Here is a 24,719-nt window from a genome sequence, read left to right as displayed (position 1 = left end):
TGCTATAGATGGCAAAACCCCGTTAGAGGTATGGTCTGGAAAACCTGCAACTGATTATGATTCTTTGCATGTTTTTGGTTCTATTGCATATTATCATGTGATTGAATCAAAGTTGGATCCACGAGCAAAGAAGGTTCTTTTCATGGGCTTTAGTCCTGGAGTGAAGGGATACCGTTTGTGGTGTCTAGAGGCAAAGAAGACGATTATCAACAAGGATGTTACCTTTGATGAATCTTCCATGTTAAAGAAGGTAAATCCATAAGGAGCTGATAGTACTCCACAACAGGTGGAGTGTGCCCGGAAGCAGGTGGAGTTTGAGCCGACAGTGGTGATCCCAACACGAAATACCACAAGTGACTCTCCTATGGCAGAAGAAGAGTCAGATGAGGAAGAGGTTCCTACCCAAGAATCTCAACAGCAATCAGCACCAATTGCAGTTAGAAGATAGAGACGAGATATTCAGAAGCCTACTCGTTTCATGGATATGGTTGCCTATGCACTTCCAGTTGTTGATGACATTCCATCCACTTACCCAGAAGCCATTCTGAGTTCAGAGAGTGGTAATTGGGTAGGTGCAATGGAAGAGGAGATGCAGTCTTTGAAGAAGAACAAGACGTGGAAGTTGGCACAATTACCAAAAGGTAAGAAGGCAATTGGGTGCAAATGGGTATTTGCAAAGAAAGAAGGATTTCCTAATAAAGAAGATGTTCGCTACAAGGCAAGGTTGGTTGCTAAAGGCTTTGCTCAGAGGGAGAGAATTGATTATAATGAGGTATTTTCTCCAGTTGTTAAACATTCCTCCATTCGAATTTTGTTGGCCTTGGTAGCACAGTTGAATTTGGAGCTAGCTCAACTTGATGTAAAGACCGCGTTCCTACACGGGGATTTGAAGGAGGAAATCTATATGACTCAACTAGAAGGATACAAGGTTGATGGTAAAGAAGATTGGGTTTGTAAACTTAGCAAATCGTTGTACGGACTGAAACAATCTCCGAGACAGTGGTACAAACGATTTGATAATTTCATGAAGGATCAGAAGTACAAGAGAAGCAAATATGATCACTGTGTGTATTTGCGCAGACTTGAAGATGGTTCCTACATTTACTTACTCTTATATGTTGATGATATGCTGATTGCAGCAAAGAGCCAAGTTGAGATTGAGAAGTTAAAGGCTCAGTTGAGTAAAGAGTTCGAGATGAAGAATTTGGGGGAAGCCAAGAAGATTCTCGTCATGGAGATAAACAGGGACAGGGAGAGGGGAAAACTTTGGCTGTCACAGAAGCAGTATTTGCAAAAGGTACTACAACATTTTGGTATACACGAAGATACAAAACCTGTAAGTACCCCACTTGCTCCTCATTTAAAATTGAGTAGCCGTTTATCTCCGACGACTGATGAAGAACGAGAATACATGGTGAAAGTCCCATATGCAAATGCAGTTGGAAGCTTGATGTATGCAATGGTGTGTACAAGACCAGATATTTCACAAGCTGTGAGTGTTGTTAGCAGGTACATGCATAATCCGGGCAAGGGACATTGGCAAGCTGTGAGATGGATTCTACGGTACCTCCAAAATACCTTAGATGTTGGATTGACATTTGAGCAAGATGAATCACTTGGTCAATGCATAGTTGGATATTGTGATTCTGATTATGCAGGTGATTTGGATAAGCGACGGTCTACAACTGGCTATTTGTTCACTTTAGCAAAAGCGCTAGTTAGTTGGAAGTCTACCTTGCAGTCTACGGTGGCTTTGTCTACGACAGAGGCAGAGTATATGGCGATTACAGAGGCTGTGAAGGAAGCAATTTGACTTCATGGGTTGCTTAAAGACTTGGGAGTTGGTCAGAAACAACTTGAGTTATATTCTAACAGTCAGAGTGCTATTCATTTAGCAAAGAATCAAGTCTTTCATGCACGGACGAAGCACATTGATGTTCGTTATCACTTTGTGCGTGAGATTCTCGAAGAAGAGGAGATTGTTCTCTAGAAGATTCACACTACGGAGAATCCTGCAGATATGCTCACCAAGGTGGTTACAAGGACCAAGTTTGAACACTGTTTAGACTTGGTTAATATCTTGCACATTTGAAGTTGGCGCCCGGAGGCGCAAATTTGAAGCACTGCAAAGTTTGTTTTTGTTATGTTTTGAGAAGATTTGTTTTAGGTGGGACTTGAAATTAAGCCAAGGTGGAGATTTGTTGATTTTGGCTTAATCCCAAGTCCCACATCGGTGGTTTCATTGTTTGGGAAGGAGATTTGAGGGTTATAAATTAAACTCTCCTCTTTCACTGTTATATATCCCAATTTGTAATATCTTCCCCCATAATAATAAAACTGAGTTGTTTTTGCTGTGCTCGGAGATTAGGCTAAATTGGCCGAACTCCGTTAACAATTTTCTGGTGTGTTTTTTCCTCTTTATCTCTTTTATCATTCCGCTTTATTTATTCAATATTATTTGTCGGGTAGCTCTGTTAGGGTTTTGTTTTAGTGGGAAAATTACCCGTTTTTTCCCAACACATGGTCCCTGTTAAATTAAGAAGGGATTCCCAACAAATATCCCGCTTCTCGACTTAATTAAGGGGTATCAATAATCTAGCTCCCCTACAATAGTTTGTTAGGTTCTTAGCTGAAATTGCCTTAGTCAACATGTCGGACTAGTTGTCATCTGTATGAACCTTCTCTAGCTGCAACTCTCCACCAAAGCATTTCGTATCCACTGATATGCTTTGTTCGATAATGAAATGTAGGATACTTAGCTAGGTGGATTGCACTTTGGTTGTCACAATGGAGAACATATATGATACAAACCACATTGACAAGAAGATGATTAAGGACACAACAGACATTTCACAATTATGTTAGTCATCTCAGCATACAAGACCAGACCCCACCAAACCTCAAGAGAGCCTCAGCAGAAGAAGAACCAGACATAAACTAGAATATTAGATGTTCTTCCTTCTAGTCTTTTCACAAGACAAATTTATGTAAATAATTTGGTCTCACTTTGGGGGTGTAAATAGAAGAATAAGCTAAAGTAGGGTTCACTTAGCATAAATTGGGTTTGTGCCAAGCCCACCTTTCATGACAAGTGCACATAGGTTTAAGGTTTTTTGACCTACCTTTTAGAAGACTTCTCACAAATGACATCCCTACCCTTCTCACTCTTGCTCCCCCAAGTCACTCTCGTATATAAAGGGTGTCTTACCTCATGTAATTGACATTTTGAATTTTGAAAGTAAAGAAACTTTGTCATAGTGTTTAGTGAGTTGAGTCTCCTATTATCTTTGGGTCTTATCTTGAGTGCACAACACCTCAAGTGGCGGCTCTTCACAACACCTCAATTGGCGTGACCACACCTTCATCATCCTAAGTTTCTCTTTCCTTTCATCTTTTTATTTTTCATTCCTTTATGTTCTTGTGTTCATCTTTGTCTATTCGGTTTCCATCTTCGTTACTTCCTTGATATGTTATTTAATTTTGCACCTCTTCATCATCATCACCATATAATTGTGTTTTCTCTTTGCCCTCTAAAAGTGAACCTTCACACTTATTTAACCACTTGGTTAAGTTCATATCTAGTAGGAATCTTCTTTGGGTTTCTCACCATATTTTTCTTAAAATAAAAAACCATAAACAAAGTGCAATTCATAAAATGTGCAATCTTAAAATCAACTCACATCAATATCTTTATTGAACATGACTCAATTCATGCAAGAGATTTTTCATATATTTTACCTCTTTTCTAGGTTCAGATGCGGCAACGTACTCTGCTTCAGTTGTTGATAAAGCAACATATCTTTGTAACTTGAATTGCCAAGATACAACTCCCCTTGCAAAAGTAGTTAGAAACCCTGATGTGGATTTTATGAAATCTACATCTCCAGCCATGTCTACATTTGTGCATCCTACCAACATAGGATCTTCATTACCAAAACATAAACATCTTTTGGTAGTTCCCTCAAATATCTCAATATCCACTTTATTGCATTCTCCAGTGCTCTTCGCCAGGATTGGACAAGAATCGACTCACAACACCAACTGCATGGGCAATATTTGGTCTTGTGCAAATCATGGCGTACATTAGGCTTCTTACCCAGAAGAATAAGGCACTTTGCTCATCTCTTTCTTTTCTTCTTCACTAGTTGGACATTTCATTGTACTTAGCTTAGAATGTTTGGCAAGTGGAACACTGACATGTTTTGCCTTATCCATGTTGAATCTCTTGAGAACTTTCTCAATGTACTTCTCTTGTGATAGCCATATCAACTTCTTGGAGCGATCTCTGATCACCTTCATCCCAAGGATTTGCTTTGCAGGACCTAAGTCTTTCATGACAAAGACTTGCTTGAAGCGTTCTCCAAACCAGCAATCTTGGTTTTACTTTGTCCAATGATCAACATATCATCAACATATAATAGTAGCATAATAAAGTTTCCATCTTCATACATCTTGATGAACACACAATGGTTAGTAATTGTCTTCTTGAAACTGTATTTGGTCATGAAGGATTCAAACTTCTTATACTACTATCTAGGTGCTTGCTTTAGACCATACAAACTCTTCTTCAAACGACACACTAAGTGTTCCATGTTAGCTCTAGAAAAGTATTTGCCATGGCCTGATATTCTGCTTCGACAGATGACCTTGACACGTTGGATTTTTTCTTAAACTTCCAGGATACCAATGAATTTCCAAGGAAAATGCAATAGTCGTTGATTGATCTCCGAGTAATATGACATCCTCCCCAATCTGAATCGCAATAGGCTTTCATCTTAATATCATTATCAGATGGAAGTAATAGTTTGTTGACTATTTTACGACAAATGTATCATGTCAAAAGTAATAATTTGTCCTTAAGGACAGATATCAAACCCACAAGGAACAATTAAATTATCAAGTATAAGATTCACTAAAGAGAAAACAAAATAATAAAGTTTGTTGTGTATGATTGCAAGAATTGTAAAGAAAGCAAAGTAAAGAGTTTGTTGGTTCAATTGAGAAAATTGAGATTGTGGTTCATCCTTCTTACTCTTTTGTATTTTGAAAAGCATAATAATATTCTATCATTTGATTGATGTTAATGCTCAAAGGTAAGTGTTTCTCTCTATTTTCACTGAATCATAACAAATCACAGTTGCTTTTCATTTCATCTTCATATAACAAACATAATAAAAGCATGAATCTTAAGGTCTTTTACAGGATATAATGAGGTTAGGCTTCCAAAAAAAGTATTGGGTTTTCATATAAAAATGTTCATTTCAAGAAGAACATACCTACAATCCAATTATAGTACATATGTGTTATCTAATCACCATTTTCTTTTGACTTCGCGCTTTTCCTCATTTTCTTTCTACTTATTCATGATTTCAACATGAATTTTTTACATTCTTTTTTCATCAATAGGAATAGATTATTCTTATTTCCAACAACTGAATTATTTGAACTCTAAACAACTAGAATCAACCATTTCATTTTCTATATGTATTGCATCTATGTTCTCCTTCCTTAAACATGCCAATGGGTAGCAAAATATATCATTAAAGGCTTAGGGTACAAGAATAACACAATTGTCTCAATCATCTTCATGCTCTTTTATGATGTAAAAAAATAAAAATTAAGCAACCATAATTGTCAATTCAACAATAAAAGTCTCAAAACTCTTTAAGGTTCGCATATTCACTTGGTTTAATGGGTCTTCATTCCTTATTGTTTTGCCATTCTCTGTTCTAATCACTCATCTTGTTAAATTTTCATGTATCACAATTTCAACTACATTTGAATAGGAATTCAATCATATTTTCTTTTCCAACTTGTGTCTAATTCATTTCACTATTTAATATTTAAACACAGTCTTTTTTTCCATAATTCAAATTTAATATTGTAGTTCTAATTTATTTAAGAAAAATAAAACTAGAAAATCACTCAACAATTAAAATAAAATTGAAAATGATTCAAGAAAATAATTCGAGCATAACAATACAAGCCATTTAAATAAAAATAACAAAATGAGCAAATAGGCAAAGAAAATTATTCAAGAATAAGAATACAAGTCATTTAAACAAAATAATGAAATAAGCTAATAAACAACTGAAAAATAAAACAAAAATTAAATAAATGAAAAGAAAAGAAAACTAGAAAGAGAAAACTATATTTTTGCTCAATCTTCTCTTTCCAGGAAGTCATCCAGTTGTATTAAAGTTTTCATCTACAGTTGTAGATGACCTTGCTTCAATTGATGGAACTGCCCCCCTGAATAATAGAACATGTCCCCAAACCAAAATACATAAGCCTCAAATTTTTCTAGAGGCATATAGGGGTTGGGTTGCCTTGAAGTTTGTACTTTTAACCGTCAAACTCATTCAAGCGAACTATTTGTCTTGCTTAGGCGAGATTGTATAACTGGAATCTCGCCTAAGCAAGATTCGTCTCGCTTGAGCGAGATTACTCCAGAGACCACCCTTTTTTTTATTTAACTCGCATCGACAAAATATACTACGTCTGGACAAGGTTCCTACATAAAAATTTGGATTTTATGTTAACATTGACATAAGTTTTATTCAAATTTTTCACTTAATTTTAGGTTAGAGTAGTTGTTTCGTTTCCGTCATTAATACCAATGTTTTAGTTTAGAAAATTGTAATTTGAATATAACTATTATGCAAATCTATTTAAAGTCAAATATGTTTACTGATTTAATTTTTTAGTGTATATTTACATAAGTAACTTTAATTTGGAGGAAAAGATTTGAGTTAGATTTTTTTTTTTTTTTACGGTATGAACACTCACTACAAAAAATATGTTTATTACCATGGGTCAAAAAGGGACATTAGCTATAATAAATGGACGCAAAAGTATAGTTATTAAAATTTGGAAGCTAATATGCTGACATAAAAATAGTGGTGGGTGTGTGGGACACAAGTGGTGTGTTTTTTTGCATAGGCCTAGCCTACATGCTCCCCACACAAAACTATATTTTATATTGTTTATTTAAAGAAGTGTGGGTTTAGCCTACATGGTGGCCACATAATTTTTAAACAATGGTGGACTTAGCCTACATGTTGCTCATACAAAATTATATTTTATATTGTTTATTCAAAGAAGCGTGAGCTTACTCAACGGATTGACCACACAATTTTTAAAAAGCGTGGGCTTAACCTTCATAATTTTATTACATATTTAAATTTAATTTAAATATATATATATATATATATATATATATTATGTTTGCGTGGGCTTAACCTACAAATTTTTTTTTTATTATTATTTATTATTTATAGTTTCAGTTGTGACTGTTTGACCCACACAATTTTTTTTTCTTTTTTTTTAATTTATGTCCATATAACCCACGCTTTATTTTTTTTAATAACGAAGGCTTAGTGCACACTATTTAGGGTTCCTAGCATTACCTTCACTTTCTTTTGCAGCTAATTTTACTTTTTGGTGTAGTGACTATAAGAAAATCATTAAATAACAACTAAATTTGGAGACCAAAAATAATTTGTCATTATATTGACAAAATTAGATATTATTTTAGAGACTAAAAAATTATTGGTATCTAAAGTTGTTTCTATTATTAATAAAAAATTATAAAGTGATTTCTAAATTAATATCTAAATTATCTATCAAAATTTTAACTATTAATATTTTATATTTTAAATTAGTCTATAAAAGACAACAGGGTCTACTTTAGAATATAAAGCAGTTAATAGTTAAAAGTAGCTCATGGTTATATACGAATTTATAAACTACTTTATAAATTTTTATTAATAATAGAAACTGTTTTAGATATTAATATTTTTTTAGTTTATAAAAAAATTTCTAATTTAATTAATATAGTAACTAATTATTTTGATATCTAAACTTAGTTTTTATTTAATGATTTTTTTCGGTGAAAATTTAGTTATTTTAGATATTAATTGGAGTTTTATTTTTTGTTTAGATTTCATTTAAAGTTGGGGAAATTTTTTCTACCTTACCAAATTTAAGAAATTATTTGTTATTAATAAAAATGAAAACAATTTTGACTTTCTTTAATAACAAATTGTAGATTCTATTTTGGTAATTCCATTGTGACCAAATTATTAAAGGTAAAGTAAGATCAGCATCTAAAATGTGGATGTAGCATATCATTTTAAAAGTAGCCGTACTAACATTGTAAACAAAATGTAATTAAAATGATCATATATAATATATTGATACATATTGATGTATTCATTAAAGTCAAAACTTTACTAATTAAAGCTCTTAAAGTATTAATACGTTGATTTGGGTAAAAAAAAAGTTAGAAGTTGATTTTATAACTTGATCAGTTGTAGAAAAAATAACATATCCAAATAAAATTAAGTTAGAATTTTCATAATTAGAATTTTATCGAACTTTAGGCAAGAACAAATAAATGGAATTATTTTGTTGCTTGCATGGTGAATCGTAAAAAGTTCCCAAGCAAGAAAATTGAAACCTAAGATCGACAGAGGCTAACAGAATTTGGAAATTGCTAAATAACGACACTTTGGAAAGTGTCACAAGTAACCAAAGTTTCAAAATTGTTAAAAATAACAGGGGTTTCAAAATCGTTAAAAATACGAGATTTTCAAAAGTGTCAGAAATAACATGATTTTCAAAATCATTGAAAATAACGAAGGTTTCAAAACTGTTAGAAGTAACGTGAGTTTAAAAAAACGACTGGATAGTAATTGTTATTCTAATAGTTAGTAAAAATCATCGATAGTCCGTTAATGACGCTGAATCTTCCAAAGGAAAAACAAATCGCAAGTAACAGCACTTAACCGGAGTTAAAACCGTAAAAATTTCTAATATAACCCGGTTAAAATTTATTTTTCTTGTAGTGAAATATCATAAATCATATTTATAAAAATGTTACATTTTCATTTCTATAGTTTAGAAGAGACCACATTTTTGTTTTAGATAACACTTATTTTAATATGGTTTACTCATTTTTACGGACTAACACTTTAAAACTATAGTTTAAATATCATCCGATTATAAGTCGTTGGTGATTCATACGTCACTTATAAAAGTGTTACATTTTTCACACTTAAGAGAGAGTTATATGTCTATAAACAAGTACACTTTCACCTAGAAAAAAATGTTACAATTTAAAAAATATACACTAAAATAACATCATTTTAAATTAAAGGACACATTTTTATTATTTTCGAGTACTTATATTAACTATTGTTTAAGCATTCATAATTCAAAAAATATAGTTTATAATGATTCATAAGTCACAACCTATAACAAAATTTATTTTTTGTATTTTTAGGTAATATTTATATATTTAAGACTTATGTTCATACTCATTTCAATGTTGTCTAAAATAATAAATGGTATGGTAAGAAAAAGAAAGTAAAAAAAAAAGCCCTCCTTATTTGGTTTGTCCTCACCTTTTGGTGTGCATGGGATTTGCTTCTTCAACGTTTTATAATTTAAGTTTCGCCATTCGTTATTTGTAAAAAATAACACTACTTGCTTGTATTTGATTCATAATTAATAAATATTCCATCGTTTGCATGCAAAAATCATTTGCACTATATATATAGTAGCATTCTTGGCCACGACATTTCTAGAAGAATCATCGGATTTGAAGGCACATCCTATACAAGAATGAGCAGTTATCAACTTACATAACACAAGGCTACACCATTATTCTCTATGTTTTCACATATAGATATATAGCTTATGCTTTTGGCATCCATCACATGCCACAAAAAACAGTGCCACACTGCTTTATCTTGTAAAATGATGCAGCATCCATGGTGGGATCAGAGTAGTGGTACCACCAACTGCTCGTGCTTCATCCACTTCCTGCAGTGCTGCTGCTGCTTCTAGATTCTCACTGCACCATTTTACACTTCTTATAACATGAAAAATGTAACATATAGTTATATAATGTGATACCAACATTTATACCAAAATTTTTGTATATGAGTTAGAATATTTCTAGAATTTCCATTTTATTTCATTATTTTTTGCTAAGAAAAAGATAGAAGCTGAGAGATGAGATACATACCCGAGTGTTAAAGAAGGAACAAGTCTATGTTGTGGTTGTAGCTCTAGAGGGCATGTTTGACCTAAGGTTTCTGGCACACATTGTGGAAGTTCAGCCACTGCCTTCCCTTTCTCCTTAATCTACTCATGAATGTAACAAACAGGTCAAGCTTTTTTCCTTATCCCTTCTCTTAATACAAAACTCATAGATTACAGAGGCACATGTGGCTTCTACCTTCTTTGTAAGTGTGCCATTTTGCTCTTGCAATTGCTTTGCCTGTCACATGCACACCAGAGATTTATATAGACACAGCTGTTTTTTTTATAGGTTAAATCATAAATTTAGTCACTACCAACCCAACCCAACATTGTTCTTTGTTTTATTTCTTCTACATAGAAAACAAAACAACTTTACATTTTGGTTTCCACTTTAAAATGTGTTCCCAAATTCATCCCTAACAAATTAAAGTATCACTATAAGATTTTTAATTTACCATCAAATTTGGTGCTTTCATTCATCAACCTTAATTTTCCCATACCACACAAAGATACTGATGAAATCCTTCCAACCATCTTGGAATAACTGTTACATTCCAAACCTTGTTAGATTTGAGCAAGATCTACATAATGGTGCTACAACTCTTCACAATTATTTATGGAAAACCATGAGTCCTATCTAGAGTTAAAGCAGGACAACCTCACCTACGTTCTGAATATCCTACCTTGTCCACATCTTGTTGGGCCAACATGTCCTTATTCCCTCACCTCAAACTTCCATTTCTTCTTCTACTTCCTCTTTTTCTAAAACATTTTTACTATAGCCATCACCTTGCAGCTCTAACAAATCCTACCCTTTTCCCTCTCAGCCTTTTCACTAAGATATATAACTATTTCTTTTAAGACTTTGAACCCTTGAAATGCTCTTTCAGGTTGATCAAAATTTTCCCTTTTACCAAATTCCCTGATGATTCAAGCTTGATTGTTTAACTGATGATCCACTACACTTCTACCTTTCTTTCCAAGCCATCTCAAGGACACTCTTCCCTCACACTTTCAAATTGGATGGCCTTTACAAGGCCTACTAGTCAAGATTCTAGTGAATATGGGTAACTCCAATTACATCCTGCAACCATGGTTAGTCATACATCTTCAACTTTTGCACTATTCTACCCCACCATTTTCAATCATGGTTGGAAATGCAGAAAGCATCCAATGTTCTTCACATTGCCCTAGTGTTGCCATCATCATCCAATCCTTTCCATGTACCATTCTATATATCTAATGCCTACCAAAGCCACAAACATGGCTTTGGGAACTGATTGATTACACTTTTTGGGGCCTATCCAAGGAGATTTATCAACTCCCATGTTATCTTTTGACCTACGTGGTTCTCATGTGAACCCTCCTAACTCTACTACTTCCTAACCTATATCCCTTTTCAACAAAATTTCCACCTTTTTCATAGTGATTCTATTGCATTCCTACTGACGTTTCCCCAACTTCTCACCCTTCTAATATTCCACCAGAATATTGAATCATAGAGCATCATATGTTTATCTTTCCACTTTCCAATGCTGTCAATTATCATACAGAACCTTTAGTTTTCATGTTGCTACAGTATCCTATTTATATTACAAAGAAACACACACACACACCAATATACATTAGTCAATCCCAGTCACCAACCCCAGTACCTTTTTCTGCAGATCTGAGATGGATTCATTCATAACTTGGCTCTGCAAAGTCATAATGATCAATTGAATTAGCCGCAGAAAAATGTTATGCATATGCTGATGCTTGTTTAATTTTCGAAATGCGTTTTCTCCAATTGTTTCTATGCAGATGATAAAGCAAAACCTTTTTAGTTCGGATGCGCTTTATAGCTGTGTCAAGCTGATGCTCCAAACTCTGAAGCTCTCTCAAGTTCAAGGGATCCAGATCTTGTCCCACAAAGTTCCTATATATATTGAACATATTATAAGTTATTTGTAATTTTTAATTTTTACAAAAAGTAAATGCTTTTGAAGCATCTAAAAATACAGAAATTATAAAACATTATTACATGTTCACGTGAATAGTTGAAATTAAAGATATTTAGTAAGATTTGAGTTTAACTAGCCATTTGTTGTGCACTTGTGTCTTCACTAAAATTTTTGCTTATTAAAAGAAATAAAACACGCGCTGAGGTACCTTTTGTGTCTAAAGAAATTTGACAAAATCACCTAAAATTTTGGTGACTTTTTATTGCATAGAAATGATCAATTGGAAAAAAGTGTAATATTAGAATGGTGTGAGAAAAAAAGACAAAAAGATTATATTTAGTTGAAGGACTACCAGCATAGCTCAAAGTTATTGTTAAGTTTATACCAGAAGGATCCATAATGTACCTTAAGTTTCTCTCTAAGACTTCAACTTTGCCGGTGAGCTTGAAGCATTGCAAGGACCAGTTGCCCTACAATAAAATGACGTTGTTTACTGAGAACATATGTATACACACACTTAATTTGAAACTAACTTCAGCCTATATTTTTAAAAGAAAACTATGAAGCACGTCACAATATATAGTTTAAAACAAACAAAAAAATGAAAATCATAACTAACAAAGGAAAACATAGCATCCCACTAAAAAGAATCCGTCTATCACTTGGTGCAAATTGTCCTTTAAAACATTTTTTTTAACAAAGGTTAGTAAGAAACCATTTTGGAAGAGTTATTAGATTCTTGAAGCACTTTTTTATGATCATTCCAACAATGACAATTTTGGGACAACTTCTGTCAGAAAGGTAGCAGTTGCAAACATTGTAATTACTTTTAAGTTGGGACAGAAGGCTTTTTTATCACAGTTCTAGTCTCCTTGGATCTCTACACTCCACCTTTTGAATTGGAACTGCTACCTAATCTTACACAATCCAATGTGTCCACTGTTTATAATATTCGTAGAGATCATTTAGATCAACCCTTGTCTTATTTGACTTCTCACTTTTCTTGAATACCACTAACCTCATGACATCTTTAACACTCTCAATGTTTTGGAGATACTCCCTTATAGACACTAGACTTAACCTCTTCAAATAAAAAATGTGATTTAAATGAAAGTACAATGAATAAGAACAACTTAACATGAGTACTAACAAGTCAAAACTCAAAATTGAGTGATTTAGTGTATGTAAAGGTGAGTGATATCTTAAAAGCTTCTATAATTGAGAGTCCTATGCTGAAGACTCGTTTCTCCTTCTCTCCGTTTGTACAACCTATTGGATAAACATGTATATTCCTTTCTTACTTTTGTCCATGCATAGCTTCTCCCTACTACTACACATAGTCACTTCAATCTTGTCATTCTTAGACTTTATCCCTCTGAACATTTCTCTTTTACACTGTGTCTGCTACAGAGATCCTTACCTTGTCTTTCTCACTTGTTTGGAAATTTGCTAATTATTAGATCACTATCTTTTAACTTCTGCCATTCATAAAACAGGAAAACATATTCTTTCACCTTTTTAGTGCAGTCTCGATCATCTCTTCAAAATACTTAAGTGGTGAAAGTCTGGTAAAGTTGGTTTAAAATTTGATTTTGAACATGATTACCATGTTTGATAAAGAACTTTGTTTTCTTTTTCTTTTTACAAAAATAGTCTTTCTTTTTCCATGTTTCAATATACTAGCCATAATTGAAGAAACGACTTTACTATCAAAGATATTATTAGAAGTCAGGAACTTTTGCTAGTACATGCAGGTGATAATAATGACAAAAAAATCTCATTATAAGTGGTAATTGATATCAAATAGTAACAAACAAGGTGTAAGGTCTATGTAAGATTGATGATACGTATAAGATTAATGATAAATAACAAGTTACTATGTGAATAAGTTAAAATAGATACTGAATTCACACTTAATATATTTTTAGCTGACCAAGATATGTATATAACACTAGCTTAACCTCTAAAAAAAAATACAATCCAAAATTTTGTTTTCACTAAAAGAAAATTATTAAATAACAACTAAATTTAGAAATTAAAATTAATTAGTCACTATATTAACTAAATTATATATTATTTTAAAAATTAAAAAATTATTGATATCTAAAATAATTTCTATTATTAATAAAAATTTATTAAATAATTTCTAAATTGATATCTAAATTAGCTACCAAGATTTTAACTACTAATATTTTAGATTCTAAATTGGTCTCTAAAAGACTAATTTAGAATATAAAGTGATAATTAGTAATTTACACCTTGGTAGTTAATGGATAGATACTAATTTAGAAACTACTTTATAATTTTTTATTAATAATATAAACTATTTTAGATATCAATATATGAGATATATTAGAAAAGGTAATTGAGTTGTGTTTTCTATTGTGCCTTATGTAATAGTATTATTTGGCTTCTTGTAGACAAGACCGTGGTTTGTTTTTCTTCTTGTATGTTGTTGAATGCGGGAGGATCTTGGTTTGTGTTTTGTTGGCAGGAAAGAGTTCTTTCCTTTGATTTATTAACTACAAAAATATTGTCAATTTTTTTGGAGCGGAAAGGATGTGTGCAGGGTCAAAGTTTCTGGGTTGATCTACGAGGAGAGAAGAATCAATATGAAGGAAATGAGCCTTGTTGAAATCAAAGGAGGAAGTGGTTTGGGCTTTTGCATGAGGTTCTTTTGGTTCTTTATAGAACTTATTATTTGAATTATAGAGCAAGGTTTTGAATACCATGTATTGTCTTAATGAAATTTTAGATTTGTAGGTTATGCTTGAGGAGTTATTCTTTTCTGATGTTTTATTAGTTGAAGAAGTAGAAGTAGATGGTATTGTTAGGATCTATTATAAGGGTTGAAGTATCCTGAAATATTTTTTATTATTTTATTTTTTCTTACTATTAAAAAAATTAATCAATATAATAATTAATTATTTTGATCTCTAAAATTATTTTTTTATTTAATAATGTTTTTGTAGTGTTTCCTTCTCTTTACTTCCCTCAAAATCTACTCCTTTCCATTTTAATTTCTAAGCAGGTAAATAGTGAGTACTAATATGTTTATTTCCCACCACACTCACAATGTCAATCTTTCTTTGAATCTTCCACTACTAAAAATATGACTATAATTTTATTTTAGGTTCTCTTAATCTCATGTTGATGGGATTTTAAGTGCAAGTTAGCAAATGAGACTTCACTCACTACTATAAACAAGGCTTTTAAGGATGGTTAAAAAAGGATTTTAAAAACAGTTATATACCTATATTTTTTTTTTATCAGCATATAATAAATAAAATAAAATGAGATACTTCAGGGGTGTTCCAACCTTTATACAAAACCTTAAACACAAATTTCCTAACACCCTACCAACTAGGATCGAACAAAAATTGATATACCTATAGTTATAAACAGTTATATAACTATGTTTGTGAGGTTTCCTTACAAATTCTACATGGGGTGATGTTATCTTGTCTCCCTACCTAATATCAGAATGAAACCTAATTTTACATTAAAACAAAATGTTAAATAACAAAACTTGTCTCTTCCTGTGATCTATAGCTCTATTATGCATTCCTTGTGAATATCTAAAGAGAATCCTACACCTCTCACTGTATGCACTATAAATAGCCTCTTTCTTTAGCAGCCCTAGCTTCCTACTATAGTCAGTTTCCATGAGATTTTGATTTCTCTTTTTTCATAGTGTGATTTTGGTTCTTCAGTTTTAAAATTACATATTTTTTATTGATTCATTAACTTGTCATCAAACACTTAATAAAAATATTAACCTATAATAGTCTAAACACTACAAGAAAATCATCAAATATAAACCAATTTTTAGATACTAAAATAATTAGTTGCAATAGTAACTAAATTAAATACCATTTTAGAAATTAAAAGAAAATTTAGTTTCTAAATTAATTTCTATTATTGTTAAATAATTTCTAAATTAATTTTTATTATTGTTAAATAGTTTCTAAATTGGTATCTAATTAACAACCAAGGTTTTAACTACCAAATATTTAGTTTCTAAATTTGGTCTCTAAAACCTTGGTTGCTAATTCGATACCAATTTAGAAACTATTTAACAATAATAGAAACTAATTTAGAAACCATTTTTTTTTAATTTATAAAATGATCTCTAATTTAGTTACTATTGTAATTAATTATTTTGGTATCTAAAAATTAGTTTTTATTTCATGATTTTGTTACAGTGAAATAATACACATGAGGTTCGTGTATACCTATAAATGTATCTTTCAGCTACATTAACACTTTCATTAAATATTGAGTCACAAATTATCAGATGAATCCAATTCACACCTAATTTAAAAAATGAAAAAGAATAAATTGCAGAATTAAAACAGAAGATTAAAATCACATACCAGCAATATAATTGAGCTATTTAAGTACAGTGAAAGCACAGAATATTCATGTGTTGGCAATGCATTATTAACTAGGCATATAGATTTTGAAAAAGCTATGATTTTAGGAGGTACCTGTGATTCATCACCATCTTCAACAAGTTGCCCTATGTGGGCATGTCTCTCATATCGTTCAAGGACGTTTTCCATACTGTCATAATAGTAACAATAAAACCAATAAAAAGATTAATACTCTAAAGTTTCTTATTCTATATTCTCTTAAAATTACAAAATAAATTAATTAAAAAAATGTGACACTCTTCTGTTTAAGACTGTAAAGAGATATTATTTTCATTTTATATACTTTATTTGAGTCACAATATGATATCTTCATTGTTTTCCATTATTACTAAAATCATCTTTGCATACTTAGGGTAGGGTACCCTCCAGTTAACCTATGAGTTCAGCCTATGAAACTCAGGAATTTTCCAGAATATTCTGCAACAGTGCACTTTGACCAACAATGGTGCTTCTACCAAATTATTTAGTTAAGTATTTTTTATTGGATATAATGTTTTATTAGTTTTTATAAATAGCACTTTGTTTTATTGTTTTACTCTACATTTATTTAAAATCAACATGATGCTACTAAAAAGAATTTGTGCAAACATAGTTTAGTAAGATATGTTTACAGTTATTTTATTTCTTTGATAATTCAATTTATAAATAAATATATTACTGTTGAATTCAATTCAATTCAACACCTCACATAAGACGCAGATATCCAGATATATAGGTGTGGTAGGTAGTTGTTTTGTACTCTTCATTCTTTTAGAATTTATGACTAAGTACATTAAATTTGCACGTTTTGCAACTTTTAAATTTAATATTAACTCCAGTACCAAATAAAAAAAAAATCATAAATTAATATATATGTAAGGACAGTGGCAAAAAAACAGTATATATATTTATGACTCTTCATCTCTTTGGGTTTTAGTAATTAACAATTAGTCATCATAATTTTAAAAACTATAAAACTAAATGGTTTCCACTCCTATTCATTTACTTCCTATTTCATATGTTAATATATATATATATATATATATATATATATATATATATTAATACATGCCTATAAAGTTTAGCCAGTATTTTATTAAATAATTATTGATACTATATTTCATTTTTTATCAATTGTATTTCTTTTTAAATTCATATATATTTCCCAACAGTTAAGATTCAAATAGAAAAAAATAAATAAAGGTGGAATCAAATAATAATAATAATAATATAGAAACATATATAGAAAAAATAGCATAAAAAAATGTTACATAAATTATATATATATATATATATATATATATATATAATTGTCTCTTCTATGGGTATGCATTCATGCAATACTTTTAAGTGATATTACCATTTTTTCTTACCATCTCCTATCACACATTTTTTTATTGCATAACTAACATTTCTCTTCTCTATTTCTAGAAAAAATATTAATGGAAAGTCCAATGCTACTGAATACTTAAATAAGAAATACCTAGAGAAATATAAATACATTATAGATGTGATAGAAAAATATAGATAAAAAGAAATAAAATGATTTCATGGATACCTCTTACATATAGATTTGACATCGAATAAGTGAACCACAATAGAGAAAGAAAAATGTTAATATGATATATAATATGATGTTGTGAAAAAAAATGATAAAGATTAACTAGCCTCTATTTGGTAAATGTTGTGGTAGACATGCATGAGAAAACAAAAACACACACAGATAAATAAAATGAATAAAGAGAGAGAGAGAGAGAGAGAGATTATATTTAATAATTTTTAAATCACTTCAGATCTCTGCATTAATTTTATCTTTTGTAATTCTTGAAAACGAGTTTAGAGTGATTCTTGTGATTAGAAAAAGAGATGGTAGATATTAACAAGGTATTTTATATATAGATCTATGTATCATCACTCGTTTTTTATGAGTAAATACACAGAATTTTATTCAAACTTAAGCCTGAAAATGGTACGAAGATTAAATGTCAGCTTTTTGAATTGCTACGTAAACCTGCACCTACCATATCAGTAGTGTGCAGAACAATAAACTCTCTCTCTCTCTCAACAGCCATTTTTGAAAAGATTCTCCACACTGCAAACGCAGTGTCTGAGAAACCAACAAAAGTTAAATACCTGATAGCAGATCCAAAGAGGGCCCTCAGAACATTAAATGCTTGCTTAGGTCCAATTTCAAATCGTTCTTTTCTGGGTAAAACTTTGGAGGAAGAACTCCATAGTCCAAAGTTATCCCTTTTTCAAGGAATGGTTTTCACAAAAATGGAGTCAGAAACTTCTTTTGAGGAACCCCTTTGGCTTCTACATGTACATAACTCTTCATGCACGTCTTTGGTTGAGAGAGAGAATCGTTCAGAACACTACAATGCATGGCGGCAGCACTTATTGGCTTGCCGGAGAGGGCCCTTCATGGCCATAAATACTTTCAAACTTCAAGAAAAAGATTAAACAAGAATGTTAAAGAACCCTTTTACATTGTTGTCTACTTACAGATTACTTTTTTAATGATTATGTTATTGGCTCATGAAAATACCGATGATTAACATTTCTAGAAAAATCTGGTTCATGGCTTTTTAATCTCTTTTTAATTATGTTTTTTTTCCCTCACAATACTCAAATTTGATAATTTATTTTGAGAAATCCAATCTGCTACTACTCAAAACAAACAAACAATTTATTTATTATGTTGGTATCAACTTTAATATAGATAATCCAGAAAATAACAAATTTACCTAACGAGACATTTACAATAAAATGACTACCTAAAATTGTAAAAGTGTGAAATTGTACTATGAAAACATGTTTCAAACATGTCTCAAACATGTCTCAAACAAGTGATAACTTAGATAATAACTTAATTACATAATTAGTAAGTATAACACGATAAACAATCTATAAATCGTGATTAAAAGAAGATTGAAGTCTACTTAAATTTATTCTAGTTATCAACACGATTTATATAAATAGGGAAATAGTCTAAGGTCATTAGTATTATATACTTCGATTAGAGCAATAATTGATTTGAACGGTAGAGTATAATTCCAAACATCCTTGTCCAGATCGACACTAAGAATCGAAGACTAAGATCAAGAGTTGAAGACAGAGATCAAGAGTTGGAGACCGAGATCTAGAAACGAGATCGGGTTACAAGTACAAAAGACAACACAAGATTTACACAAGTCCTTTTGATTCTACAAAAACATTTTGGTGTCCACAATGGGTCTAAAGAAAACCTAGCAAGAAGCCACATGGTAACCATGTCAAACATGATAAGTAACAACAAATGTATTCGGAAGAAAACAAAAATCGTCATGGTGATTCAATGACGTTGATAATAGAGCTTAGAAAAGAGATCTGAGATCCCCATCTCGACTACTCAGAAACACCGTCAACAAGCACATGACAACCAAAATTAGAACTTAATCACATAATTAACAAGCACAACACATTAAATAATCAATAAACTACAATTAAGAGGATACTAGGACCTACTTTCACATGATTTGTATAAATAGATAAACACGTTAAGGTAAGAGATAATTAATCATTCTCTTTTACTACATATTCTCTGATTAGATCAAGAATTGATTTGAACTCTTTACAATACCAAGATCAAGAGCCGAAGATTCAGATGAAGAGTTGAAGAACAAGATCCAAACCGACATGAAATTACAAAAATACAGAAGAGAAGACATGAATTCTATATATTGTTTCGGCCATGAAAGAACAGAAACCATTAAACTCATTCTGACTCTACTTAGTGTTGTTATGAAGCTTCTAGAGAGTATCAAGAACAAAAGAAACCTATAGTGTGTATATACAGTGTGACACATAAGGGACCTAGTGCAAAAGATGGAATTCTACTTAATAGGGTATTGATTAGCATGGGAATATATAGACCTACAGTGACAGCTCTCAAAATTTGAAAAACTGCAACCTTTTCACAAGACAACAACTATTTCTCTCTAAGAAACTACTCTTATATGAAAAACTAGATAAATCGAACATTGATAATTGGTGAGGATAACTTAGAGGATTACCAGATTTTTAATTATAATTATTTACGTTAACGTCAAGAGTAAAATAGTGTCATCAAAAGTAGAAACCAAAAGAAGCCATTTCCTTTATTACAGATAGATATCATTGATAAAGCTTCCATTTTCTAAAAGCATTTGCTTTTGTTTTTCTCGGGAGATTTTATTAAAGGTGATTAATAGGTTTCTTGTCAGAAATTAGTTATATACAATGATAAATATTTCATACCATACCATGATGACAACAAAAACATGCATAACACTCGTAGGTATTTGTTGATTATCGACAGATTTTTTAAGTTGATCCATATTAAGATTCTTTTATTTGACCAAAAGAAAAAGCTTCTTTATAGAGGTTCTTCTTTATCATAAGAGTCTATTTTTAGAAATCAATTGAATATTTGATTGAATTCTGAATGAATTTTTTTTTTTATTATTATTCATTATTTTATGAATTTCATGAATTCTAAAAGAAATGAGTTGAACTTCATTTTCTTAATAATTTAATTTTGAAAATCATGAATAAAAACCAATTTTTAGAGATTAAAATAATTAGTTACAAACATTGCAAAACATTATTTTAATTCTTTTCACTCAAGTTAATGTGTGATTAAAATATATTACATTTTACAGGATGAAGGGCTTAAAATAAATCATAGTGATTACAATTATTTATCAATTGATTCCTCACATTACAAAACACTGGTTTTCAAATTTGACATTTTGAAAAACTTTACTTTAATCCGTTTCATTGTAATTAATGTGTAGGAAAAATTAAATACATTTTACTAATAGAAGGGTTAAAATAAATGATAATGACTACAATATTATTGATTAAAATGAGAGTTTATTCATTAAAATGTACACATTTATTGAGAGAGAGAGAATCTTTGACCGCTGTAACATTCTCAGGTAAAAAATGCAATTATATGAAACAGGAAAGGCTTCATACATTCTGTTCAATGTATATTTTTTGGGATTCTAAAAATTAACAGAAAATACAAATAGTTAAGTTAATATCTTTTGTTTACTTTGATATTTATAAATTAAAGGAATATGGGAGATTTCGGAGTAATGTTTAGTCGTTATTTAAAAAATAATATCATGAAATATACTGTAGTAAATTTATGAGTATCTAAAAAGAAACATGTGTAAGAAAAAGTTCCTCGATCTGCAGACATCATGCATATTTTATATACAAGAAGTACATAATCCTTTTTATGAGGTATTAAATTATGACAAAGGGAGATAAAAAAATTATATTATAAAATTAGGATGTATAAATAATATAACCATTTTTGGTTGCTCTTCACATCCATGAATCCCGAAACTCTTCTTACAAAATTCAATTCCTTTAACTTTTTCTCTTCCAACAATAAAGTGTAGTAGGCAAAATGGCATGGAAAACTCTAGGGTACTGTGAAAATATTTGCTTCGTGGTGGATTTGTGTATTTATATGGAACTAACAAGACAAATTGTACTATATAATAAATATCAACAATATATTGGAACTCAGCATTTAACTCCAAGTCCAACATAAGTCAGAGGTTTATTACTGTGTCTGTTTGACCCAGCAAATCATGCAATGTATTCAAAAGCTTTATGAAGTAAATATAAACACAATCACAAAAGGAATGTAATAAAAAAAGCTTAACCAGAATTAGACCAAACAAGAATGAAAACACAAGATCAGCATATTAGAAAGTTGAACAGTGCTAAACATATAATATTTCACTCTTCGGGAAGAAACCAAGTACCAAAGCCTTAAAAAAAACAATCCACAGTGCGATTTTCAATGCAGGGTTAATGTTTTTGGTAACTTGCCAACCATAATTATATATGGTCATTTAAATTATATTTATGCGTGATTTCGTACAGCGACAAAGATACTGGCATGAACTGCAGGTGTGTTTATAGTTTAAAAATCTTGGTGAATAACACTCTTCATCAGGTTGACTTTGAAGCAACGAAAAAGGTGGAATCATGAACATACAAAAAGAGATAGTTAATTAACCAAATAACTGATTAGTTCAGATGGATTATGCAAAGTGTAGAAGTTCATGTATATAGGTAAATAAATGATTCAGCAAATGAGAGACATGACAGTGAATCGAGAAGAAGCCAACAAGGAATGAATTGACAGACAGAAAAAGGAAAAACAGAAGAAACGAAAGAACACTAACGTGGAACAGTGAAAAGGTTGTTTTGTTTGGTTAAATAACGAACCTGGATTCAGAGGAATACTCGAAGAGCTTCCCTTTGGCATTGAAGACAATCAGTGCCACTTGAGCATCACAGAGCACAGAGATTTCATTGGCTTTCTTGCGCAGACCGGTTCTTCTTTTGGAGAAGGTGACTTGGCGGCTGATTTTGTTCTCGATCTGCTTCAGCTGAACCCTCCCTCTCCCCATCTTGAAACTTTCCCAATTAAGGAAGAGGAAGTGAGAAAAAAGGAGAGAAAAATAGAGGGAGGAGCAAAAAAGGAAACCCTAGAGTGAGTGCAGAGCACAGAGAGAGAGAGTTATGATACCTAAGGAAGGAAAAAAAAAGATGAAAGGAGAAGAGAAAGTGGGTGGAATGCGTGATGAATTGGGGTATATAATAGCATGGTATCTTTCTATATTTGTGGTGTGCTAAAACAGTTCTAAAGTGAAGATAGTTTCTTCCATGGAGGAGAAAAGTAAAAGGATAATGGAAAAATTATGGGAGAAAATAAAAGGAAGGGAGAGAGAGGAACGAGGTTTGGGTTTGGTACAGTGCGGTGTCCAGTTGGTATTGGAGGAGAAGGAGCGGGTACGATGCGTTGTCGATGAGGGATTGTTGGAGATAGACACGTCGTTTGCGTCTCTGATTGTGACACTACCGTACGATGTTGTGGGGTCACCTTCCTTACATGCGCACGCCAACATGGAACCAAATACCTCTTCACTTCACTCTTCTAATCATATATATACTTAGCTACTCAAATATAAAGTGCTCTCTAAACTTCATCATGCAATTTATATACAATTAAGAACTTTTACTTTTGCTCATAAAAAATAATTAATCACTTTTACTTTGCTCATAAAAAAAAACAGTTATACTTGTTTGGTATCTCCTACATTCAAAAAAATTTATATTGTTTAAAAATTGAAAAATAAAATTACTTATTTATATATATATATATATATATATATGTATTATAATGAAATTATAAAATAAAGAATAATTTTAAAGATAAAAAATAATTAACCATTATATTAATTAAATTAAATATTAGTTTAAAGACTAAAAAAATATTGTATATAAAATGATTGTTTTTATTAATAAATAGTTTTTAAATTAATATTTTAATTAATTATCAAAATTTTAACTATCAATTTAAAATTTGATTAGTTGGTAATTAATTAAATATTAATTTAAAAATTATTTATTAATAATAAAATATACTTTAATATTTTGTTTTTAATTTTTAAAATATTATTTAATTTAGTTAATAGAATAACTAATTTTTTAAAAAATTAGTTTTTAGTTAATTATGCATTTTTTATTTAAATCTAATAAATATCTTTTAAGAAAAAAAAGACGATAAATTCAGTGAGTTTTAAAAACAAATAATATTTTGAATAGGACGATTAATTTTAACATTGTTACCTTAACATATATTGACTATCTCTACACTAATTCTATTTATAATAAAAAAATAGATTAATTTATTAATATTAATAAAAAAGAGTTAAATTAGTTACTTTGAATTAATATAACATAAATTATATTCTTTTATTTCCTACTTTATATTATTTGTTATCCTTTTTATAAGATCTATTTGTATTTGAATGGTTTGCTAAAAAAAATTTGTAGGGTTCTATGAATTTATTGATATTCGTTTACTACAAATTCATAAATAGTGAAAAAAGTATATGACGTTTCTCTCTCTTAGTATGGTTTGAGAATATAAGAGGTGACATATAAGTCTGCATAACTACTTTAGGCTAGCTTTGAAACAATAATTAATTCACAATATTGATTATATAATTTACTATTTTTACCTAATTCAACTAATATTTTTGGAAAGGGCATGGCTGAAGGTATATTATAAATAGGATTAAAAAAAGTAGTTTTATTTTACAAGCATCCTACATTGAATAATAATTATATTTAAGGAGGCAATTCATACTTTAATGAACATCTTAAATATTCCAGTTGTCCACCGATTATTCATTAATATATGTAGAAAGAGTATTTTATTTATTTCTTTATTTATTTAAGAAATGGAGCTAAG

The 24,719-nt window shown here is 30.6% G+C and overlaps 1 protein-coding gene across 3 annotated transcripts; it reads right to left on the bottom strand.

Moving 5' to 3' along the window:
• Positions 1–9,493: 9,493 nt before the first annotated feature.
• LOC137837028 (agamous-like MADS-box protein FUL-L) lies at positions 9,494–23,141 on the bottom strand. 3 transcript variants are annotated; one of them, XM_068645847.2, is made up of 9 exons: positions 22,989–23,141; positions 22,685–22,876; positions 16,484–16,559; positions 12,399–12,463; positions 11,869–11,968; positions 11,706–11,747; positions 10,247–10,288; positions 10,034–10,152; positions 9,529–9,877 (listed from the first exon to the last, which is right to left on the bottom strand). In XM_068645847.2, the coding sequence occupies exons 2-9, from the start codon at positions 22,867–22,869 to the stop codon at positions 9,751–9,753; spliced, it is 756 nt and encodes a 251-aa protein (XP_068501948.1). In that variant the 5' UTR covers positions 22,870–22,876; positions 22,989–23,141; the 3' UTR covers positions 9,529–9,750. The 3 variants fall into 3 exon arrangements, with proteins under 3 accessions (XP_068501949.1, XP_068501948.1, XP_068501947.1); XM_068645848.2 differs by having other exon boundaries at positions 9,494–9,859; positions 22,685–23,015; XM_068645846.2 differs by having other exon boundaries at positions 22,685–23,015.
• Between the last annotated feature and the right edge of the window lie 1,578 nt (positions 23,142–24,719).

This window comes from Phaseolus vulgaris, chromosome 4 (assembly GCF_051622355.1).
Source record: "Phaseolus vulgaris cultivar YP4 chromosome 4, ASM5162235v1, whole genome shotgun sequence".
Lineage (NCBI taxonomy): Eukaryota > Viridiplantae > Streptophyta > Magnoliopsida > Fabales > Fabaceae > Phaseolus > Phaseolus vulgaris.
This window is presented reverse-complemented; position numbering and strand designations above follow the sequence as displayed.

Coding starts and splice junctions, on each gene's coding strand:
- LOC137837028 (XM_068645847.2), bottom strand. CDS start 22,869: ATGGGGAGAGGGAGGGTTCAGCTGAAGCAGATCGAGAACAAAATCAGC. Junction 11,969..12,398: donor GTCTTAGAGAGAAACTTAAG/GTACATTATGGA, acceptor CAATATATATAG/GAACTTTGTGGGACAAGATC. Junction 9,878..10,033: donor GTTCCTTCTTTAACACTCGG/GTATGTATCTCA, acceptor TCATGTTATAAG/AAGTGTAAAATGGTGCAGTG.